Source organism: Capsicum annuum, chromosome 1 (genome assembly GCF_002878395.1).
Source record: "Capsicum annuum cultivar UCD-10X-F1 chromosome 1, UCD10Xv1.1, whole genome shotgun sequence".
Classification (NCBI taxonomy): domain Eukaryota; kingdom Viridiplantae; phylum Streptophyta; class Magnoliopsida; order Solanales; family Solanaceae; genus Capsicum; species Capsicum annuum.
The window spans coordinates 159,127,034-159,152,097 of record NC_061111.1 but is presented as its reverse complement, the minus strand read 5'-3'; the positions used below and the strand labels follow the sequence as shown (position 1 = coordinate 159,152,097).

At 36.1% G+C, this 25,064-nt stretch overlaps 1 protein-coding gene across 2 annotated transcripts; it reads left to right on the top strand.

Annotated features, from left to right (window-relative positions):
* Positions 1-16,576: 16,576 nt before the first annotated feature.
* Positions 16,577-23,873, top strand: LOC107840642 (protein transport protein SEC23). Of its 2 annotated transcripts, none has more exons than XM_016684561.2 (6): positions 16,577-16,752; positions 17,179-17,778; positions 18,134-19,954; positions 20,924-21,040; positions 21,119-21,190; positions 23,288-23,873. In XM_016684561.2, exons 2-6 carry the CDS (start codon positions 17,299-17,301, stop codon positions 23,423-23,425), a joined length of 2,628 nt encoding a protein of 875 aa, XP_016540047.1. In that variant the 5' UTR covers positions 16,577-16,752; positions 17,179-17,298; the 3' UTR covers positions 23,426-23,873. The 2 variants fall into 2 exon arrangements, with proteins under 2 accessions (XP_016540047.1, XP_047254489.1); XM_047398533.1 differs by having other exon boundaries at positions 16,583-16,752; positions 17,136-17,778.
* The last annotated feature ends 1,191 nt before the right edge of the window (positions 23,874-25,064 follow it).

Sequence of the window (25,064 nt, the reverse complement as noted above, 5' to 3'; positions counted from 1 at the left end):
AATTGCATGGTGCTCCAGTTTCTATCATTTTGGATTGAGGTGCGTAGTTTTCTTCTCACTTTTGGCGTTTGTTTCAGTAAGGCTTGGGCACATGGGTGAAGCTTAGCATCGCAGTCCACCCTCAGACAAATGGACAAGCTAGAGGACTATTTAGATTTTGGAAGATATGTTAAGGGCCTTTGTGATCGATTTTGGAGGTAGTTGGGTGGCTTATTTGCCTCTCATTGAGTTTGCATATAATAATAGTTATACTCTAGTATTGGGATGACTTCTTTTGAGGATCTTTATGGTAGGACGTGTAGATTTCCTATCGGATGATTTGAGGTTGACGAGACCAAATTATTTGGTCCGAACTTCGTTCACCATGTCATATAGAAGGTGAAGGTGATTCAGGATAGATTTAAGACTACTCTGAGTCGCCAAATGTCCTACACGGATGTGAGGCGTAGAGAGTTAGAGTTTGAGGTTAGAGGTTGGTTGTCCTTGATGGTATCTCCTATGAATGGAGTGATGAGGTTTGGGAAAAAGAAGAAGCTCAACCCCCATTATATTAGTTCATACTTGATTTTGAGGAGAGTCGGAAAGGTTGCTTATGAGTTAGTTTTGCTTTTGAGTTTGGGTTCCGTTCACCTATTTTTCTATGTTTCGATGTTGAAGAAGTGTGTGTGTGATGCTTCTTTAGTAGTGCCTATTGAGGATGTTAGTATTTCAAATTCCTTGTCCTATGAGGAAGTACTAGTAAAGATTTTGGATAGACAAGTTCGTCATTTGAGGATTGAGGATGTGGATTTGGTAAAGATTCTATGAAGGAACCATAAGGTAGAAGAAGCTACTTGGGAAGCTGAAGAGGACATGAAGTTCAAGTATCTGTTCTTCTTCCCCGAGTTGGATATTCGTGCTTAAGGTTTGGATTTTCCTACTCTCTTTGTTTTCTAACTTTGTTAAAGGAATAGTGGTTGAGTATCATTTTTATAATCATGCTAATAGATGACTTGAATCCTCATTTGGGGATGAATGATCATGGGGGGAGGGGGTAATGTAACACCCCTGATTTTTGCCTCTGAAAATTTCTTGAGTTTTGAGCTTACTTCTCAGACTACGCTCTCTTGACGAGTCGTAAGGTCTTCTTACGGGTCGCAGGCCTCGAGTCATAGGATGACCAGCCCTCTATTGTGACTACGACTGGAATATCAAGAGTTGTAATGACTCTTTACGAGTCGTAGGGTGCTTTCCGTAGCCAAGCCAGAGTAGATGCCCAATGTGAATTCAATGATTCCCAACTCTTTTTAATATAAATCTTTCAGAAGTGATTTATTTTGGTTTTAAGTAATCTATAATTCCAACATCACTTTTTATCATTTTGGTTCCCTCAAATATTATTTAAGATATTACAAATCTGTAGTATAAATCTTTTTATTTTTGTGGAGCGATACATAAACTGTACTAGAATTCGACAGAGTACAAGCAAGAAGATCCTATACATATTGGCCTCATCACAAGAACAATATACTCTAACAGATTCTGAAATATATTTAATTTCATTAAGTTATATAGCACTGTTGGGAAAGAGGTCTGCATTGTGAGAAGCTGATTTAGTTTGGAATAAGATCATACTGCCTAAGCAAAAAATTCTTCTTTGGTCAGTAGTGAAAAAGCTTGTTATGTGGTTGGATATTGACAACATACTCATATGGGTGCCTCAACATATTCACGTACTAAAATTGAAGCATTAGGGGAAATTTAAACGTGAAACTATTGCTATATGTTACAAATCTATGTTATATTTTGTTTGGCAGGCTAGGAATGCAAAGATGTATAAAAGGCAGATTATGAATGTTAATTTTATGGTGCTGCAAATTCAGATAATTATTAGAGAAAGGACAGGCTTGTATATAGAGTCTATGGAGGCTAGAAAATGCTCTTGATTTATTGACTGCAGTTGTAATTAGATGGCTTAAGGCTTAGGGTGGTTATTTTCTTGTTGAGACTTAACTAAGTGTTCTTTAGGTGTATTGAAATTTTGTTAGTGTGGTACAGTTTATTGTCAAAAAAAATATTGTATTATTTTTTTAGAATAGCTTTGTGATAGTGTATTATACTTTTGTTATGAGCTTTTGCTTATTTTGGTAAGATTGTATAAAGAATAGGGGCAATTTTGACAGCTTTCATAATTTATTTTTAGAATAGCTTTGTGATAGTGTATTATACTTTTGTTATGAGTTTTTGCTTATTTTGGTAAGATTGTATAAAGAATAGGGGCAATTTTGACTGCTTTCATAATTTATGAGAAAACAAACAACTTAAAAAATTCAAATTGCATTTTCAAACAAAGTTTTAATTTCAACTCAAATTATTTCATATCATGATTTCAAATCACGATTTTATTTTACATGTCCAAACAGGTCATAAAACCAGTAAATAATAGAAGTAATTTTACTATAGCGCTCTTTGAATATAATAAATTCAATGCTTTAGAAAATGCACTGAGTAATGAATGATATTTAATATCAAGGTAAAATGACTGCAAATAGGTATATTTATTCATTGATTTTCAAAACTGAACAAGTATTGTTGGACTTCTATTTTTGATAATATGGATAAGTAAAGAAGGAAGGAGGGGTAGGAAAATATTTTTGGTTCATCCCAAACATATCTTTAGTAGGCGTTTGGACATGCGATTTCATGTCTGTGATATGAAATCAGTGTTTGGTCATGCGATTTCATCTCATGATTTCATACATTACATGAGATCTCAAATTCTCCAAAAAGCATGATTTGAAAATTTCAAATCATAATTTATTTATTTTTTCAATACAAAAGTTAACCCACAAGTTTATATTTATAAAAAAAAACCCGCCATTTATAGCTAACAACCATTTATTTCATACGTATATAAATTTTATAGTTCATGTTATTACTTTTAAAATCATTTATATCGCATATAACTAATACTCTCACCAGCATAAAATTTATTATTACTCCAAATCAACTTTCACTTATCATTTATTATTCATCAAATTCATTATCTTCTACCAAATTTATTATTACTCAATTCAAATCAATAATAATGAATTAAAGGGACAAGACTTTGATAAAATAATTTAAAAAATAATACTTTTTTCATTATTATCGGATGCAATAACTACTTTATCCAAATCCATTCATTAAAAAATATTATTGCTCATAGTGAATTAAAGGGACAAAACTCTTACCAACTATTTCTATGGCATTAAATTGAAAAGTCAATGTTGTTGACAATAATAATATATAGTTACTGTTTTACCATTACTCACACCAACTGATTTTTGAGTAATTAATTTATTTGCATCAATTCTTAATTCACTATTTCTACTCTCTATTTATGACACGCCCTTATCATTCAAATGACCAATATGAGCTGGACAAAATTATAATCCTTTGAAGTGACCAATTTATTCGTAGCAAAATTCCATTTGTAGATATGTGTTAGCTAAATCACATCTTGCAGTTATATAAGTGAACTCAAAGTGCCACCAATAAAACTCATACTTCGGCTTATTTAAACAACAAATGAAGCTCAAAGATTAACCAAGTATTCTGTCATTTTTAAGGTGAACTAAATATTCTTTTCAGTCATTTTTAAGGTGAACTAAATATTCTTTACTTTTTTCAAAATTTTACTTCTACGCAAATGCTTTATGGATGATTTGATTGACTAGCTTTAGTAATAAGTTGTATAGATGAATATTTTATGTTCGCATTTATCACTCGTTTCTTTGTTATATTTTTTCAAAATTAGGGTACATGCACATAACATGTCAAGATGATTTTGAAATTGTAGATGAAAATTTAGTGATTGCGTCTTCACTAATTAACAGGATAAATATAAACTAAATCTTAATCAACTTTTTTATGTTCACGTGAATTTCAGATATTATGTAATCGAAGTGAACGTAGAGAATACAACTTATTATCATATTGTTGTTATATTGTAAAAACTTAAAAGTACGAGTAAATCATGTGGTTTAAATGGTAAAAACTAAACAAATGAGAACATATCAGTCCTTATTGTGGTCTTACATGATGATGCAAGAAAATATGCATTTAATGATTTTATAATCAGCAGTCCACTCTGAAGGATAATCATCGACGAACAAATTGATAAGCAAGACAGCTTCGATGAAAATCGCATTAAGACGAAATGTAAAGGATTAAGAAAATATCTTAAAAATTTCAAGGGCTTATTTCAGTCTTGCTCCAGATATGATTAGAATTCCGAAAATAACATTGTTACTTCTTCTTCTGATATTTAGGCGCACTATGTTGCGGTAGGCTTGTATGATTAGTATTGAGTATTTTTCTTTTGTTTATGTAAACTTTCATAAAACGTAATATATTATTTTATATATTTTCAGCAAAAAACAAGACGAAGGTGTTGGTCTTTTCAATTTCAAATGTAAAGAACTTAATTACTATAAATTATTGATAAAATTTTTGAAAAATAATTGTCACAAGTAATCATATTGTATATATTACAACACCCGTTTTGTAACAAAAAATAAGTAAACCTACTAAAATGAAGAATGATGCATTTACTTTTGATGACAACTCCACCAATACTGAATAGTATATCAGTCTATGAACATGGACACGAGCAATAATAATAGCAGTGAAAAGCGAATTATGTGTGATGCATCTCTTTTCAACTAATGGTATTGCATCACGTCACAAAAAAATCAATCTATAACAATCAAAAACATATTTAATGATTTGAAGAAACACTTGAAATGAAAGAGAGAAAGAAAGGATGCTAAAGAAAAAGAGAAGCAAGAATGGAACAAGCAAAATCATAAGCACATAATGAGATTGATATCTAGTCTGAGTAAGTTGTGATTATTCAACTGCAAAATCTCACGAATAAGCATGACATTGATAAAAAATAATTTTTACTACGGGTGCCGCACTTGCTTAACCTTATGTTCGTAGGATGTTTATTCACATGACTGAAGAATATCAAGTTCAATGGATTGAGGACTTGAGAAAAATTTGATCAATTAATTATAAATATTAATCAAGCGCACTAAATTGTATTTTTATTGATTATATGTAAATGTCACCAGAAGTCTCTTCATTCAAACTTATAGTAGTTAGAGATTTGATTTAGCTAGTTAGAAAAATTGACTTGCATCTTTGTGATAATAGTTAAAATCTACTTGCTTTTAAAGTATCTTTATGATATTATAAATATGTGATAGCTTTTGTTTTGCACCTATCTGTGCATTTACAAGTTTTAGTAAATATATTACTAGCATATATTAGAGTAAATTATTATGTATGTTACACTAAAGTTATTCGCTTACTTATATTTTTTTTCTACTTTATAGATTATTCGTAAGAATCTAGGAAGATATGAGCATCTTAAGCAGTGCCACTTAGTTCGATAACGACGTTAAGAATGTTACCTTATGCGTTGTAGGATATGAACATATCAAGTAGTCCAGTGCATTTGATAGCGATGTTAAGAATGTTATCTTAAGCATTGTAGTAGTTGAATATATCGAACAAGTCACATGAGAACATAGGGCGTTGTGCCAAACACACCACCATATATCCAGGTCTAGTATTGCATGTATCAATGAACTTTTCTGTGGACATCATATGTGTATATCTTAAAATATTTTACGAACTTGTTAGTTTAATAAAACAAAAGAACATGTTGTCAGTTGAGCATCTAACCACAAAGGTTTAAATTGAAGAGGTCGTGGGTATTTTTCTAATCATTATTACATGAAATGATAGTTAACATTTGGCAAGTGAAACTTTTCGACATTCACTTGAAACAATCAACCGACATGTTAAAATAGTTGTCAAGGAAATTGGCAAGATAGCACCAATATTTGTACAACCAAAAATATGAATATCGTACATTCAAAACTTCGACACAATATCAAATTTTGATCTTGGTTTAAGGTGAAACTTTAAATACACTAATAAATTTATTTTATGAACTTGATAAATGTTCAATTATTTTATGTGTGTAATTATTAATATTTAGATAAATGCTTACAAATATTATTGTATTCTCTATTTGGTAGGATTTATGCATATAGAAGGGGGTTTCAAAAGCGATGCAACAAGCATATTGCAGTTACAGAGGAAGAACGTCACAAAATGTCTGATACGCTTGTGATTTTGACATGTAATTTACCTTCGTTGTTGCTGAATTGGAAGGTACCACATATGGCAGTAAAGTTTCTGAGAACGTACTTATTGAGTCAATGATATAATTTTTATTTTCATTTTCATCATATGATAACTTCAAATTACATCGTCACTAACTTCAATCATTTAGAAAAAGTCATGACCTAGAACAAATATTATGTGTTTACACGAAGTTATCTCATTTATGTCACATGCCTTTTTAGAATTCTATAAAAAAATATTATTTCTGTTGAAAGATAAATATTATGTTGTTGATTCTGATTTTCAAAATATGAAAGAATTTTTAGCTCCATATAGAAGATTACACTATATTTGTAAGATTACAGAGGAAGAGAAAGAAAGTTTCAGAACGTTAAACAGTTATTTAACTTTAGATATTATCTTTGTGCAATATGATTGAACGATTTTTGGAAAATTGAGAAAATAGATTTTGAATATTAAAACAAGGCACGAACCATTATGATAATAACACACAAGTGAAAATTGTCATAACTTGTACAGTGTAACATAATTTTTTTGCTAGAATACCAAAAATGTGCGTGAAATATTTATGGTACAGAAACATAAATATATAATTACTAATGATATTGACCAACAAATGACTCAAAACAACAATGTTGATTAGTTTTCTCTATTATCTGATTGAAAAATGCAAGCTCAACGTGAGGAGGTTGTTTATCTATGTAGGAGGATTATATTAAAGAGTAGTACAGTTTAATCAGTAAATATTGTATGTTTTTATAATAGTTTCATGATAGTGCATTATACTTGGTTATAAACATTTGCTTATTTGGTGATTGTATAAAGAATTAGGGCAATTTTAAGACTTTTTATGGGATTTTTATGTTCACAAAAAGCATACAACATAAAAAGTCTAAATTGCATGTTCAAATAAAACTTTAATTTCAAATCATGATTTCATATCATGATTTTGAATGGGATAGTTACATAAATAATATAATATAAAGGTATTATCATCCCAAATGATCTTGATTTTATTTTATTATAGGTTAGAACCTACTTTTGTCCGTAATAAGTTTTCTCCTCTTTCTCTTCCGCATCTCAATCCTACTACAATTACCCAAATTCTGGCCATATCTCGCTGGCTCCGATCTCAAATCCCACCCAACCTCAGCACATTCATCCCCCCAAATCTTTCTATCACTACTTTGCTTATTAGTTGTTGCATATTTGGTGAATACTCACAATTCTTCTTCATTAAGTTAATTTTTTAAATTTTCAATATTTTTTTGGTACTCAATCACATATACCCATCAAGTGTTGTTTAACTGTTCAAGAGAGAATAGTTTTTTGTTCGGATTGTAAAAAACAAAATTAAAAGTAATATGACGTGGAAGAAGATCAAATGATTTCAAAAGGCATCTCAAAGAGCAGTTGAAATGCCTTGTTGGAATTGATCTTTAAATTTACTTTGCTCAAGCACTTTCCTTTTTTTTTAACCATTCCTACATAATTTTCTTATTGATCTGTTACTGTTCCACGTGGAGGGTTGGTGGACGAAGGAGAGGTTGTCACAAATAAAAAACTAAAGGTCATGATGGCACTTGTCGCGGCAAGCCTTGACAAGAAAGCCTATCACACAAACTGGTACAAAAGAGAAAATAATAGCAATAACCCAAAGTAAGGCTTCTAAAATGAAGTCAAATCACATAATATAACAAAAGCAGAAAAGCATAAAAAAATGATATCATACCATAATCCCAAAATCTGGGGTCACAATGTAAGAAATTCAATAGTATAATTCAAGATCAAATACATAAGATATTCAAAAAAGGAACAACTCTGTCTATGAATGTGAAATAAAGACATAGTCTAAATAAAGAAAGGTAATAATAGACTCCGCAAAAAAGAATCCAACCGCTACCTCAAATAGCTCCAAAGTATCACCCAAATTCGACCACCGTGAGGCGCACTCGAATCTGGATCTTCACTGAAAGGGCGTATTAAAGGTGAGTACGATTCATTTATAATCAGTAGTTATCATAGGCCAACTGATCAAAGTAGAAAATAAAGCATAGAAAATACACACTAAAAGCATGTCATCTGCAATCAGAAATGTCCCACACGAAAATCCATACCATCTCCACTAATAGTTCTACAATATTCACATACACCACAGTAGATACAACGAAAGCATACAGATAGACAGGTATAACACATAATAGTAGCGAAGGAAGAATGTATATAGACAGATATCATATCAAAAGGAAATAATGCTTCACCGAAAAGTACAAGATAAAGATAAATGCAATGTAGATGATGACGACGATAATGATAATGATGTCCGAGGTTATCGCACAACCTCCGTATATACCTACGGAGCTAAAACTTCTCGATGTAGGACCTATGAGGGGCTCGTCAACCCGTATACAATCAATATCTAATGTCAATATTCATAACTCTTATCCAACACATCCATCGATAGAGGGTTTTAAAGATGTCACATTTTTGTCAGAAAAAGTCAGTGTTTCCAATACTTTCAGTATTTCCACGGTGGTACCTATGCTTCATGAATGTATATGATATGAGAATGTAATGCTTTCAACCAACCAGAATGAGTATTTCTATATCCAACCAATTTAACAATCAAGTAAGCCAATAATCCACTCAATATTTCCAACCATACATGAAATCCAACTTGAACCATATGCCAGAAGAGTAAAATACATCAAAATATACCATTGATACCACATTAGGCTTTTTCATTAGACAAGATACAACTAATTTCACATACACAAGGCCAATAATATCATATAAGACACTACACGATCACACATAGCAATTAATATTTTAGAATTGTCAAATAACATCAATATATAGGCCTCCACATGGGCAACACAATAATATATTCGTTTTCTTGATTAGTTCCTACACCCTTAATATGATTTTATATCAATATTAACTACCCAGTCAATTTGAAGAAAGTTAAGTCATAACCTATCTTGAATGTCGAAAATCGATCTAGAAGCCTTCAATCCAAAGCTTTACTCCTTACGAATGGATTCAAAATCAACTAAAATATAGAAATATAGAGTTTATGCGTCAAAAGGAAACCAAAACTGACCCCCAAAATAGATTCTCAAAAAAGAAGGGTAAAATCCTAATTTTATTTTTGAAATATGTTTCACATATTTTTAGAAGTCTACAGCTGAAAACCCAAGCGAAAATGAGGTCAAATTGAAGAAAAATTATGTTCAAGCTTTACCGACAAAATTCTCCGAAATTCATTTTAAAATTCGAGAATTGATGTTGTTTCGGAGATGAAATCTAAAGAAAAGTGATAATTATGAGATTAGAAACTTAACCAAATGAAAATGAGTTGAAAACAAGATTTGAATCGAAGAATTACAAGTTCTAGGCTTTACAAGCCAAAATCTCCAATTTATACCTTTTATTCCATGTTTAAACAAGAATTACATGATAAAATTTAGGAAAAATAGTTGAAATAGGTGTTATGGAACTTATCCAAGCTTAAAAGTAAAAGAAATGACTAAAAATCATGAAATCCTAATCCCCGAGTCTCAAAAATGATAAAAAAAAAATAGTGAAACAAGGTGTTTATAGGAATCCAGGCGTCGCATACGCGATCAGGTGTCACATACGCGGTATCTGGCTTGATGGCGGGTATCGCAATTGTGGCCTGGTCCTCGCGTATGTGAACTCATGGTGCGACCCAGATGTTGCATATGTGACACTTGCGCCTGATCTACTAAGTCGTATGCGACCAGCCACTTATTGTTGTGATGGCGCCAGCACCAGTTAGAGACTTGGATTTTTTCAAGTCTCTGCGGACCCCTCAAAATTCATTTGGAATCCCGTGAATGCAAATAAACTATGCTACCTTATCAAATTTGATGCTCCAAACTCAATAACGATATTAGATTTTTGAAAAAGTATCATTTTCACAAAGTTGACTCCCGAAATCCAATTTCACAACTTTTCAAATCGAGGACTGAAATGAGATTTAAAAGCCATAAAACCACACTAACCATATTACCACCCTAAATTCGACGTTTCGGATCTGGTGGGGCAGTTTGTTTTGCTATCTGATGCAAGATCTTAAATGTTTATCAAAGTCAACTATAAGACTTCTCAAGCCACCAAAACCTAATTTCAAATAAATAACGCGGAAACACATAGGGAACCGTGCCAAGCATCCCATACCCCAGAAATACCATAATGAAACTAAGAGAAGGGGTAAAATGGTCAAATCATACAGAAATAAATATTTTACATAAATCATCAAAAATCAGGTCGTTACACCATCAACTACTAAAAATCTAGTTCGCCCTCGAACTAAAGGCAAGAAAAAATACCCGAATCAACAAAAAACTGGGATAAGAACTACGCATATCAGACTCAACCTCTCAAGTAGCCTCATATGTAGGTCAATGCTTCCACTGGACCTTAACCACTGGAATAACTCTAGAACGCAACCGTCTGACATCTCTAGCCAAGATGGAGACAGACTCCTCGACAAAAGACAACCTCTAATTTAATTGAGTCGAATCCCAATGATGACATGAGACTCATCTGGAATGTAACGGCGAAGCATGAAAACATGAAAAACTGGATGAATAACTGATAAAGCTAGGGGCAAAGCCAACTCATAAGCCACATCACCAACAGTCCGAAGAATCTCTAATGACCCAATATACCTGGGGCTAAACTTGTTCCTCTTCCCAAACCTCATCACACCCTTCATGGGCGAACTCAAAGGAAAGCCCGATCACCAACACTAAATCTTAAGGCATGGAGTCTACGGTCTGCATAGCACTTCTGCCTACTCTGAGCGGCTCAAAGTCTATCCTGAATAATCCAAACTCTATCCAAAAAAACACAAAGCAAGTCCGTAGATCGAGGTCTAACCTTAGAAACTTCAAACCAACCAACTCGAGAGCGACAATGTCTATTATACAAGGCCTCAAAAGGAGCCATATCAATATTGAAAAGATAGCTGCACAAACTCCGCCAAGACTAAATATTGTTCCCACTAACTACTAAAATCCACACTTAAGTGCAAAGTATATCCTTCAAAACTTAAAGAGCCCGCTCTGATTAACCATCATTTTGTGGGTGGAATGCTGTGTTAAGATCAACCCGAGTACCCAACTCATCCTGAAAGGTCGTCCAAAAGTGAGAACTGGCACACCATGAAGACGCACAATCTCACGAATATATATACGGGCCAATCTCTATTCACCAGGCCTCAAATGCTCGGCCTTCACCTAATAGCAATATAGGCAACGAGCTAAAAAATCTACTATATCCTTCCTCATACCACCCTACCAGTAATGCTGCCTCAAATCACGATACATCTTAGTAACTCCTGGATGTATGAAAGACCTTGAACAATGGGCCTCCTCTTAAATCAATCTAACCCAATTACCTACTCTTGGCATGCAAACCCGGACTCTAATCCTCAAACACCATCTGAATTAAGTGAGGATTCCTTAGCCTCACCACTCAACACCTTAGTTTGAATTAGTCTCAATCCAACATCATCAAATTGGTGAGCTTGAATCTACTCCATCAAAGAAGACCTAGCCTCCACAAATGCCAAAACACACCTCGGTGTCAAAATATTAAGCCTAACCATCTAGTTAGATAAAGACTGAACCTCTAAGGCCAAAGGCCTCTCCTGGGTCAAAAGATGCGAAAAGCTACCCATGCTGGTCGACTCCAGCTCAAGGCATCTGCAACTACATTAGTCTTGCCCGGATGATAGAGTATAGTCAAGTCATAATTCTTAAGCAACTCAAGCTAACAACGCTGCCTCATATTAAGATCTTGCTGGGTGAAGAAGTACTGAAGACTATGATGATTTGAGAAAATCTTACAACGGACTCCATACAAGTAGTGCCTCTATAAACTTCAAAGCAAAAACAACCGTGCAAAACTCCAAATCGTGGGCAGGGTAATTCTTCTCATGGGGCTTCAACTGACGAGAAACATACATAATCACCTTACCCTCTTACATCAACACAACACCTAACCCAACACCTGAAGTATCATAAAAGACGGTAAAAGCTATGTGTGTCTTGGGCAAAGTTAAGATAGGAGCTGATGTCAACACATTCTTGAGATTTGGAAAGATCACTTCACAGGCATCAGATCATTGAAAGAAAATCTTTTTTTGAGTCAACTTGGTCAACGAAGAAGCAATGGATGAGAAACTCGCAATAAAATATCGATAGTAACCAACCAAGCCAACGAAACTCTGAATATTGATGGGCGAAGTAAGTCTAGCCCAATCACGAACTGCTGCAACCTTGGCTGGTTCAACCATAATACCTTCTTAGTCACCACATGACCCAAGAAAAAGATAGACTCCAACCAAAACTCACACTTGAAGAACTTAGCATACAACTTCTCATCCCTCAAACTTTGAAGCACAATTCGCAAATGCTCCTCATGATCGACCTCACTCTTAGAATAAACCAAGATATCATCTATAAATACAATAATAAAGGAGTCAAGATACGATTGAATAGCTGATTCATCAACTCCATGAAATGTGGCTGGGGCATTGGTCAACCCAAAGGACATGACCAAGAACTTATAATGACCGTACTAAGTTTGAAAGCCTATCTTCAAAATATCCAAAGTTCTAATCGTCAATTGGTGATACTCAAATCTCAAATCAATCTTTGAAAACACCAAAGCACCCTGAAGCTGGTAGAACAAATCATCAATACGAGGAAGAAGATACTTATTCTTGACCGTCACCTTGTTCAACTATTGATAATCAATACTCATATGCATAGACCCATCCTTTTTCTTCACAAATAAGATAGACGCACCTCAAGGTGATACACTAGGTCGGATAAATCTCTTATCCAACAACTCATACAATTGATCCTTCAATTCCTTCAGCAGATCCTATAGGGAATAATAGAAATGGGCTTAGTGCCCGGCTCAACATTAATAGCAAAGTCAATATCCCAAATTCGGAGGCATACCAGGCAAATCCGTAGGGAAGACATCCACGAACTCATAAACCATACGAACATAATCCAAAAAGGAGGTAAAGAAAAACTAGTATCGCGAATATGAGCCAAATAAAATAAATACTCTCTCTCAACCAAGCGGCGAACCTGAACATAAGATATAACCCTCTTAGGACCCAATGAAACGTGCCCTTCCAAGCTATACTTAGCATACCCAACGAAGCTAAGGTCATAGTATTAACATAACAATCCATATCCAAGATGACATCAAAATCTACCATATCCAATACAATCAGATCTACCTAAATATCATGCACAACAGAAGTCATAACACAAGATATGTACATCGGATCCACCATTAAAAGAGTCTCTTACGGGAGTAGATACATGAATAGGCACATCGAGGCTGAACAACTAAATCAAAACCCAAAGCAAAGTATGCAGACACATAGAAGAAAGTCGAACCTGGATTAAATAATACATATACAGGTCTGAAACAAATAGGGATGATACTTGTGATGGCAGCATCGGAGTCTTCTGCCTCTGGTCTAGCGGGTAAAACATAGCACTGTCCACGACTACCAGCTAACTGAATAGCCCCGCAACCACCACCACGAGCTCCACTACTTTTACTTCACGCATCTCTGGTAGAAACTCTACCTCTCACAGTTAAAATAGGAGTAGCTCTGAACACATGGCGAGGACAGTCGTTGACCAAATAGCCAGCCCCATCACACACATAACAACCTCTAAGGCCCGACTCAGTAGGAGGAGGTACGACTGGATCAGAGTGGCTACTTGAAATTGGTAAACTAGAAGACCCACTACCTGAACTCTGCAAGGCTGCCGTATGAGTTTACCATGATAACCATGGAAACCTCTAGAATTCCTACCTTGAGAAGTGTGACCTCTGAACCCGCCCAATAGGTGCACCCTCTTGGTGCCTCCCTGAGATGCTCGCAGAATACCCTCAGTCATTTTAGCATGATGCACTATATCTAAAATGATGCTCTAAACACTACATCTCATATGTATCTAGCTGAAGAGAAACATTCAACTACTTCACGAACTTTTGAATCTTCTCAAATTCAATGGTAATGTGGGCATATGAATATCTAGACAAGGCATGGAAGTGTGTCTCATATTCTGCAACAGTTATGGAGCCCTTCTCTAGGTGATCAAACTCATCTCTCATCTGATCCCTCAGACTGTGAGGCACAAATCTCTCCAAAAAGGCCTTAGCAAACTGATTCCAAGTCATCTCTTGAGAATCGAGAGGTCTGCAACTAATAAGTGACCTCCACCAATCTCTAGCGACATCTCTCTACTGATAAGTAGTATACGCAACACCATGCGACTCAAGCGAACGCAGGTTATGAAACTTCTCACGACAGTCAATTAAGAACTCATAGACATTCTCGCCCACAACACCACTGAACCTAGGAGGACCCAAATGAGTGAACCTTTCAAACCTCTTCTGATCCTTAGAAGACATAATTGTGCTCCTCATAAGAGGAGGCATGGTGAATCTGGTAAGATGAGATCCTACCGAAGAAGGCAGCATAGATGAAGGCTGAACTCCCGACCTCAAAATACCATACTCAGGTGCAGGCGCTAAAGGAAGAATAACACTCGGAGTTTGTGAAGTACCAAAAGCAGAAGTAGATACTACTGAAGGATCCATTCTCGAGGCTGGAGGAACACCATAAGCAAACTTTAGCACGAACGAAGGTACAATACTTGAAGTTGAGGGAATACCAGGAACACTTAAAGAAGCAACCTCCAAATGGGTCAACAAGGCGATCAACAACCCCTCCATGACTAAGGTAGAAGAATTTGGAGGGACCGAAGTAAGACCCACATCCCCAACACGCTCAACTCAAGGCTCAAGGGAGAGTCACCTAACACTACTCTTTGATGGGGCAGATCCACGTACCTATCCACTACCTCGAGCCCATCTATGACTTGCAATTTGCCCTCTAGACTGGGCTCTTTCCTTGGATGAAGGGTCTACATCTCTAACCTTACAAGATCTAGTCATCACCATTTGAACGAAAAAGAGTAAAATATGATTTAGAACACAAGGTCTAAAGAAAATCTGCATGATAAGGAACAAAATGAGGAAAATTTCCTAAAGACATTTTATAGCCTCTCGAAGATAGATAGGAACGTCTGCGTACTGTTCCGCGAGACTCTATTAGACACCTCGTTCTTACATTGTTGAGATCAATAAACCTGACTGCTCTGATACCAATTTATCACAACCCCAAAACTAAGGGTCATGATGCACTTGTCGCTGCAAACCTTGACAAGTAAGTCTATTACACAAACTGATAGAAAAGAAAAAATAATTGCAATAACCTAAAGTAAGACTTCTTGAACGAAGCTGGACCACATAATGTAACAAAAGCAGAAAAGAAAAATCAAATGATATCATACCATAATCCCAAAACCTAGAGTCACAGTGTAAGAAAATCACTAGTACAACTCGAGATCAAATACATAAGATATCCAAAACAAGAACAACTTTGTCTTTGAATGCGAAATAAAGACATAGTCTAAATAAAGAAAAGTAGTAATAGACTCCGGAAGCAAGAATCCAACCGCTACCTTGAATAGCTCCAAAGTATCGCATGAAGTCAACCACCGTGAAGCACACTTGAACCCAAATTTGCATCGAAAGGGTACAGTAGGGGTGAGTACGATCTACTTGTAATCAGTAGGTATCATAGACCGACTGAGTAAAGTAGAAAATAAAGCATACAACATACACACTAAGGGCACGTCACCTACAATCAAAAAATATTCCACACGGTAGCCCACACCATATCCACTAACAGTTCTGTAATATTCACATACACCACATTAGATACAAGAAAAGCATACAGATAGAAAGGTGTGATATATACTAATAGCGAAGGAAGAATACATATACACAGATATCACATCAAAAGGAAATAATACCTCATACAAAAGTACAAGGTGAATTCATGCAACGTTGATGATGATGATGCCCTAGGTTGTTGCACAACCTCCGTATATATCTACCAAACTGAAGCTTCCTGATATAAGATCGATGAGGAGTTAAGTTCATCAACCCGTATGCAATCAATATCCAATATACTATAATTCGTATATAAAATTATGGATTATACTATTTATGCAAATTAGACATTTCAAATTATCATTTCTATCTAGTATGGTCAAACGGCCATTACTGCGGATTTTCAAAAGAAGGGAAAAAAGAGTGAGTGTGTGCGGTGCGCCATGGCAGAGAAGCAGCGAGCCACGTGTGAAAAGACCCCATCCTTCCTTCGTATCATCAGCCAATCACTGCAAGCCGCATTGCCACGTAGGACATAAACACATGATATTGCTTAATATTGTAATTGTATATCCCCACTCGCACTTATTGACGCGCCATGTGTATGTAACTCCTCTTAGGGGAAAAAGAAGAGCTCGCTCACAGAGAGAGAGAGAGAGAGAGAGAGAGAGCGCGGCTGCCGGTTACTTTCAGGCTGATCTTCCTGTTTCTTTGAAACAATTCACATCCAATATCTCTTCATTAATTCTTCATCAGGTATCTCCAATTCAAACTCTAATTTATTCAAGAACATTTCAGCCCAATTCTGTTATTTTCTTGCTTTATTAAATTTATTAAAGGCCTCATCTGGGTAAATCCCCACTTGGGTCCGAGAAATTCTGGTAAAATTGGCATCTTTTTTTTTAAAAGATCAATTGGGGATAGGGGAATGGGGAATGGGGGAGGGGATTATAGAGTTGAGCTACTAAGATTCAAAATTGGCATATTTTTTGCTGCTTTTGGCGATTTCATTTTCTTTTCTTTGCGGGCATGCTTTGATCAACTTAATTCTTGAATATGTTGCATTATGTATATATCTTCTGTAGTTTTAAGGTATGAGGTTTTAATTTTATCTTCCTCCAATGGCTTTGCTTTCGCAGATTTTTTCTGACATTTGTTTCCAAATTTTCTTTACTTATATAGAGTTTCTGAGGAGATCTTGGATGTGTCTGTGGAGGGTTGGTTTCATTAAATCCTTTAGATTCTTGGCTTGATTTTTATCTTGTTTGACATCTTTGGGAAACTTTGTTTTATGCCAATTTGATGGCGAAGCGACCTGAGTCATCAGTTGGATACTCTGTCACCATTCCACCCTCACAGCAAGGGACTCCGTCACCTCGACCCGATACTGTATTTAGTCCTCCTCCTTTTCCATCATCAGCGGGTCCTATATTTCCTCCACCAATTGGCCAACCTAACCAGATTCCTTCTCCGTCCATCAAGACTCCTCCCAATTTACCATCACCTGCAAATGGAGTTAGAACTGGAAGCCCTGCTCCTCATCTAAGCACCCCGCCTGGTCCTCCTGTGTTTTCGTCGCCTCTCCAACCTGCTGCAGTGCCATTTAGAACTTCTCCAGCTACCCCTCAACCTGTTGCCTATTCCTCTGCTTCATCTCTCCCCACATCATCACCTCCCCAGTTTTCAAATGGGTCTGTTGAGCTGCATCACCAAAGTTCTGATGTTACTGAAGATTGGACACCCTCTGCGGAATCTCCAAATGTTCTGTTCTCGGCTCACAAGGTATCCTTTTAAATTCTGATTTGAACTTGTTTCTTTTGTAGTGTTGTCCTTATAAATCTGCTAGTAATCCATTTCACTATGAGTTGTATGTTAAGAGAGGGGATCTCATATTTATGATTTTCTTTCACTCAGGAAAGATAATTAATTGTGAATTTTAATATTTTCTCCCTGCCCCTTAGAATAGTTTGAATGAAGATTTATTCTTCTTGTCTGAAACATCACAGTACAGGGCATTTTTCGATTTGATCTTTTGATTCTAATATCAACGATTATTCTAATGTTAGAAGACACTGGCTGTTACCGTTTACATTTAGCTATTTATTCTTAGTAGTGATGATCGATTTTTCTTCTGAAGGTGTTGAAGCAGAAAAAACTTGCAAATATTCCAAGTCTAGGTTTTGGCGCATTAGTTTCCTCTGGAAGGGAGATGTCACCTGGTCCGCAAATGATACAACGCTATCCCCATCGTTGCCATAATTGTGGCGCATATGCAAATCTTTATTGCAACATTTTACCTGGCTCAGGTCAGTGGCAGTGTGTAATATGTCGTAACCTCAACGGAAGTGAAGGGGATTATGTAGCTTCCAACATGGAAGAACTTCGCAATGTGCCAGAACTATCATTACCTTCTGTTGATTATATCCAGACAGGGAACAAGAGGCCTGGTTTCTTTCCAGTATCTGATTCCAGAGTGTCAGCACCAGTTGTCCTTGTAATAGACGAGTGCTTAGATGAACCTCATCTCCAGCATTTTCAGAGCTCTTTGCATGCATTCGTGGATTCATTGCCTCCAACAACAAGACTCGGGATTGTCACATATGGCAGCACAGTCTCAGTATATGATTTTTCTGAAGAATCGATTGCATCAGCTGATGTATTACCGGGTAACAAGTCACCAGATCAGGAGTCATTGAAGGCATTGATTTATGGGACCGGGATATACTTGTCTCCTATGCACGCATCTCTTCCTGTCGCACACTCAATATTCTCATCACTGAGGCCATACAAACTGGATATTCCAGAAGCTTCTAGAGACCGTTGCCTGGGTACAGCAGTTGAAGTTGCTTTGGCAATTGTTCAAGGTCCATCAGCGGAAATGTCACAGGGTGTTGTTAAAAGGCCTGGTGGAAACAGCAGAATTATTGTTTGTGCTGGTGGACCAAATACATGTGGCCCTGGATCAGTTCCGCATTCTTTCTCACATCCAAACTATGCTCATATGGAGAAAATTGCATTTAAGTGGATGGAAACCCTAGGTCGTGAGGCGTTCAGGAAGAACACAGTCATTGACATATTATGTGCAGGCACATGTCCAGTAAGAGTGCCTGTCCTGCAACCTCTTGCCAAAGCCTCCGGGGGTGTACTTATTCTCCATGATGACTTTGGAGAGGCTTTTGGTGTGAACTTGCAGAGAGCATCTGGGAGGGCTGCTGGTTCGCATGGTTTACTTGAGGTTCGCTGTTCTGAGGATATTTTTGTTAGTCAAGTTATAGGTCCTGGTGAAGAGGCGCATGTGGACAGCAATGAAACTTTTAAAAATGACGATGCTCTAGTCATTCAAATGCTAAGCATCGAAGAAACACAGAGTTTTGCATTATCAATGGAAACCAAGAGAGACATTAAGCGCGATTTTGTGTATTTCCAGTTTGCTTTTAAGTTTTCTGATGTCTACCAATCGGATATCACCAGAGTCATCTCTGTTAGATTGCCTACTGTGGACAGTGTTTCATCATATCTTCAAAGTGTTCAAGATGAAGTGGCTGCTGTTCTTATTGCCAAGAGGACACTTTTGAGAGCCAAGAATGCCAATGATGCACTTGATATGCGAGCCACGATTGATGAAAGAATCAAAGATATCACAAGCAAGTTTGGTTCTCAAATGCCCAAGTCAAAGCTCTATCAGTTCCCTAAGGAGCTCTCGTTGTTACCCGAAGTCTTATTCCATCTTAGAAGGGGGCCACTTCTAGGAAGTATTCTTGGTCATGAAGATGAGAGATCTGTGCTGCGGAACTTGTTTCTGAATGCAGCATTTGATTTGTCCCTCCGAATGGTGGCTCCTCGCTGTCTGATGCATAGACAAGGTGGCACGTTTGAGGAACTACCTGCTTATGACCTTGCTATGCAATCGGATGCAGCAGTAGTTCTTGATCATGGCACTGATGTCTTCATTTGGTTGGTATGCAACTTAACGCTTTCTTCACTTTGTTATCGAAGAACTTATATTTAGCCATTCTAGTATATCCTATAGTTTTTCTCGTTGCTTGTCTTTTTTCCTTCATTAGCTCATGAACCTTCATGCTTGACTAAGAGCTAATATGATGTGCTATTTATTGTTATCGTGGGCCTTTTTTTTTTGGTTAAGGTATATGTCTTAGAAGCACTAGGAAGGGGCTGGAGTTAATATTACAGATGGTGTAGAGTATTGATTTGAGCTGAATATCATGGGCTCACTTTTGGGAAGTAGAAAGAAAAAAAACTGTAAACTATGAATTGGATTGTGCCACACTATATGCAATGAATCTGAAGAATCTTCACGGTTGTCATGCCCTTGGAGTTGTAATTCATAGTAATTAAGAAAAATGAAGAAGAGAGGAGGTAATAATAATCCTCGTATGTGCATAATATATTGTAGGTGGTGGTATAATAATTGTTCTCTGCTCTCCTTTGAATTAAATCATTATTAATGATTGATAGGATTTTCAAGGAGGATATGCATAGAGTGGCTTGAATTTTGACTGATATCTTGGAAAGAATCTTGACGTTTCTTAGTGCATCCAAATAATAAACACCCACCTACCTCGATCTTTACTTTAAAACTGCTTTCTGAAATCTTTGGCTGAGATCAACTTTCAAGTAGAAGCCAAATGCACCTGGATATTTGCTATCACTAGCGATAAATCCATTGATTCCGCCTGATGTGCAAGGATGATGGTTTGCTAGTTAGTCAATTTTATCTTCTTCAACTGCTCTAGAGTATAGAGATTTTCTGTTTTTACCAGTTTTTCCTATTCAAATTATTGTGTTCATATGTTACTTTTCAGATTTAATTAAGGAGTATTATGAGGGGCTTTGAACATAGGAATTTTATGCTTTCTTCTTTTCGATCCATTGACTTTTTCCATTTCATTTCACCGGAAATGTTCAGGGTGCGGAACTTGATGCTCAGGAGGGAAAAGGTGCTGCAGCATTGGCAGCTTGCAGAACTTTAGCCGAAGAGCTCACGGAAATGCGGTTTCCAGCTCCTCGAATTCTTGCATTCAAGGTATACTTGTTTCCTATTCTAAGACCATGCTTTCTCATATGACGAAACAATGGATATTTAAATTTTGATGTGCCACAGGAAGGAAGTTCTCAGGCTCGATATTTTGTTTCCAGACTGATACCGGGACACAAGGACCCTCCTTATGAACAGGTAAATGGATTTCAAATTATGCCTGTCATTAGTCACTTTCAGGTTCTATCTACTTTTTTATATTTCTGTTTTAACAGACTGTTCAGCAGCAATGCATTATTAAACTATGATTTGAAAGGACTGATCTTTCCGGAGCAGTATAATCTGAGACCCGCCCCCCCCCCCCCCCCCCCCCCCCCCCTTTCTGGTTTAGGAATTTGATTTACAGAGTAACTCAAACCTTGTGTTAAGATGACAAGAAATTCAATCAAGCCAATGAACAAGCACAAATAAGAGTTACTACCCGAATTACGATGAAGAGGAAAGCATACTTTGTAGTAGGAGAAATTCTCTTGAGCTTAGAGCTATGGAGAAAATGTTATCTGGTGCTCTGATAGAAGTAGTTAGTCAGCAAATCTAGGTAGAGAACAGAACTTGGGAATACAAGATATTGGAGTTCCCATTAGAAGGAACCAGAAAGCGATGCTGAAGATAGGGGATATCAATGCAATTGTATGCCATCTAGCTTGGACTCTTCAAATATGTTGATGGGTGCGTGTCGGATCCTTCAAAAATAGTGCATTTTTGAAGGATCCGTCTCGGGTGCGACATCATTTTTGGAGAGCCCAAGCAGCATAGATTGTATGAGCATTGTCATGCAAATTCCAACAGTAAAAAGGACTCGTTTGAGTAGAAATCTTATTAAAAGAACAAAAAAATAAAAAGAATCGTCCAAATATCAATCATACAAAGTGGAAGAAGAATTTCCGAAATTAGTCATAATCAGGGATATATTAATATTGCTAAGGAACGCTATAATTTATGGTGAAAGGATCTCACCAGCGAAAGGAACTGGCACAACTGATAATGAGCTAGCCCATGCAGCAGCTTTGAGAAATGGCCACAAGACTGTTAAAAAAGCCCTTGCTTCTGTTGTGAATAACTATTAAATTGTGGTTGAAGAAAGCTCATTAAAACGGAAAATGAATTTCATGTATAGACGTTTGGAGGTTGGGTTGGTGATAGTATAATGAAAGTTCCATACTCTTCGTAAATACAAAGATGGCCTAGCGTTTCCTCCTTTTTTTTTGGGTTTGGGGAAGGGGTATCTTATTCTGACTTTGGGTAGAGTGGTAGACGGTAGTTTCTCTTAAAATGTTTGTACCTACAACTAAATGTTTGTAGCCTCATATCATCATTCCTTGTAACTAAAAAGGACTTGCAGGAAAAATCACATACTTTTAGAGTTTAATATGTCGAAGAAATGATCTGTTTTGATATCTCAAAAAAAAAAGATCTGTTTTCGTGAGTTGCTCTCCTTGTTTCTTTATCTACCTTTTGTTCTTGGCTTCTTCTTAGAAGTGTTGATAGACCAAGTTGGTTATCTCTAGGACTTCCGTAAATAATTTCTTACAGAATCCAATGACCAACACAACTACCGACTTTTACTATTCATTTGGCATTTCCCGTTACTATCCTTGTGCTCTGAACACCGAAGAGCCAGAAAAATATGTACTTTTTAACTGCTTTGCTTGCCATCCAACTGCACCTTGTACCCCACACTGCATGCTTTTATTGTTGGAATAAATGTTTATCCTCTTCTGCTCTGACTGCACTGATATAGTGGGTTATATCAGATGGCTTAATTGGGGAAAGGAGAGTTGATCATTCAGATTGAGATATATTTGTGACTTAGAGATCTTAACTGCTGTAGGTTTCTTTTTTCTGTAACAAAATTAAAAAAAAAGGAGGCCCTATGTCTTGTAAGTGTAGATAGAGCTTCTTTCAGTGAAACTCAGACAAATGCAAAGTTAGATGATACAGATTCTCATGCTTATTAAAAAATGATACAGATTCTTAGTATAATGATTGACATGGCAAAGTGGCAAGTGAACTTTCCTATCCTATGTTATATATAAGAAAAATTATATGACTAGTTTATCTAGAGAGCGAATAAGTGTGTGGGATCAAAAGGTGATGAAAGTAAAACTTAGCTACTGCTTCTTTGCTTACTAACATTGCTGAGTTTTGCCTTGTTCCAATCTCAATTCTGATGGGGTCCTGTCCTGTACATTAAAAGATATTCAAAGTTCTAATTTTACTCATATGACTTTGCAGGAAGCAAGATTCCCACAGCTTCGGACTTTGACTCCAGAACAGAGGACGAAGTTGAAAAGCAGCTTCCTTTACTTCGATGATCCCAGCTTCTGTGAATGGATGCGTAGTCTGAAAGTTTTGCCGCCTGAACCAAGTTAAAGACCATAATAAACTTTAATTGTCGAATCTTCAAGTGGCAAGGCTCGAGAGTTGCATTTGGATGTACCATCGTGTCCAATCGTTTAAACACAGTTGGGTCATGGGGTACAGGCCTCCACCACCTCTTCAACTTTCTGCTAGTTCCTGGTTGTCATGCCAGGAATTCAACTCTTCCATTGTGATCGCGTTCTGTATGGTGGAGTTGTCTAAGGGACTGAACTCTTTTCAAATAAAACTTCCCTACCTTTGATTTCATTTTTTCTTTTTCTTTTCGGTTTAGGGAAGCCAAAGGGATATGCATTGTTTGAGTGATTTGTAACGATGTAGAACAAGTTTGCAACTTGGTTAGCAGTTGGTACATAGTTGTTATGAATTGGTTAGTTCGCAATAGACATAAATGGACATTTTTTTAGTACAGAATGAGCTTCTAAGCTACTTTCTTGCTTCAGTTCTAGACTTTCTTGCCTAGTGGGGCATAAGTCATTTCAGTGTGCGCGGCGTAAGTGGTGGGTAGGGGTTTGCAAAACTGGTTCAATCGATAAAAATAAATGTTATTGATTTATCGATATTGGTTATTGAGTTAATGGTTTTTTAATGGCTTTGTAAAAAAAAATTATTGAGCTATTGGTTTGGTTTTTGATTTTAAGGTTTAGTTAATGGTTAAATTGATAATTTGATAAGTTATATTAAAATTATATTTTTATTCCTACTTATACAATAGTGGATTTAGATTTTAAATAATATCTCATTGTCTTTTAACAAATATAAATAGAGAAAGTTAAGAAAAATTAGAGGAGTATTTTCTTATCAATTAAAAAAAAAAATAGATTAATTAAAAATCGATAATGAATATTGGTTTGGTTATTGAGGTTAGCATATTTACAAATCAAAAATTGATAAATCAAATTGATTATACAAAAAAAAAATCAAATTGACCGTTCCGCATTAGTGGTGGGATAGTATATTGCAAAAATATAAATTCGATCAATATAAATTCGATTGCTAAGGATAAAAATTAAAGTCCAATCTATTCGAAGGGTAAAAATTAAAGATCAGCCCGTTTGAAGAGCGAGCGAAAGTGTAATTTTAGTAGGCAAAGTAGAGAAATACGAAAAGAGGGAGGTGGACAATTAACGAGGCGAGAACATAAGGGCAACACTCAGAAAAGAAAATTTGATTATGCAACGAACTTATAAATGGATAGAATAGATAAATAAAAAGAGAAAATGGTCAAAAGTCCCTCCCCAACCTTTACTCCAAATCTCAATTACATATTTATACTTTGCAGGGGTCCTATGACCCCCCCCCCAATGAACTATTTAAAAATGAATTATTATCCCCAAACACTGACATGGTGAGAGAGTGTGTTTCACTCACTTTAAAGAGAGTGAGAACGAATTTTTTTATTAAAAAATTATTTTTAATATTTCTTTATTCATTTTCTTTATTTATTTTTAACTATTCTTTTTATTTATTCATGTTCTTTCTACTTCTTCTTCTTCTTCTTTCTCACAAATAAAATTGCATCCAAGAACTCAAACAATGGCATCCAAAAACTTTTGAAGTGGGTATGTTCGTATTATCATCCTGAATATTTTAATGTTGACTTTGCCTCATTACATCCACCAAAACCTTGTCA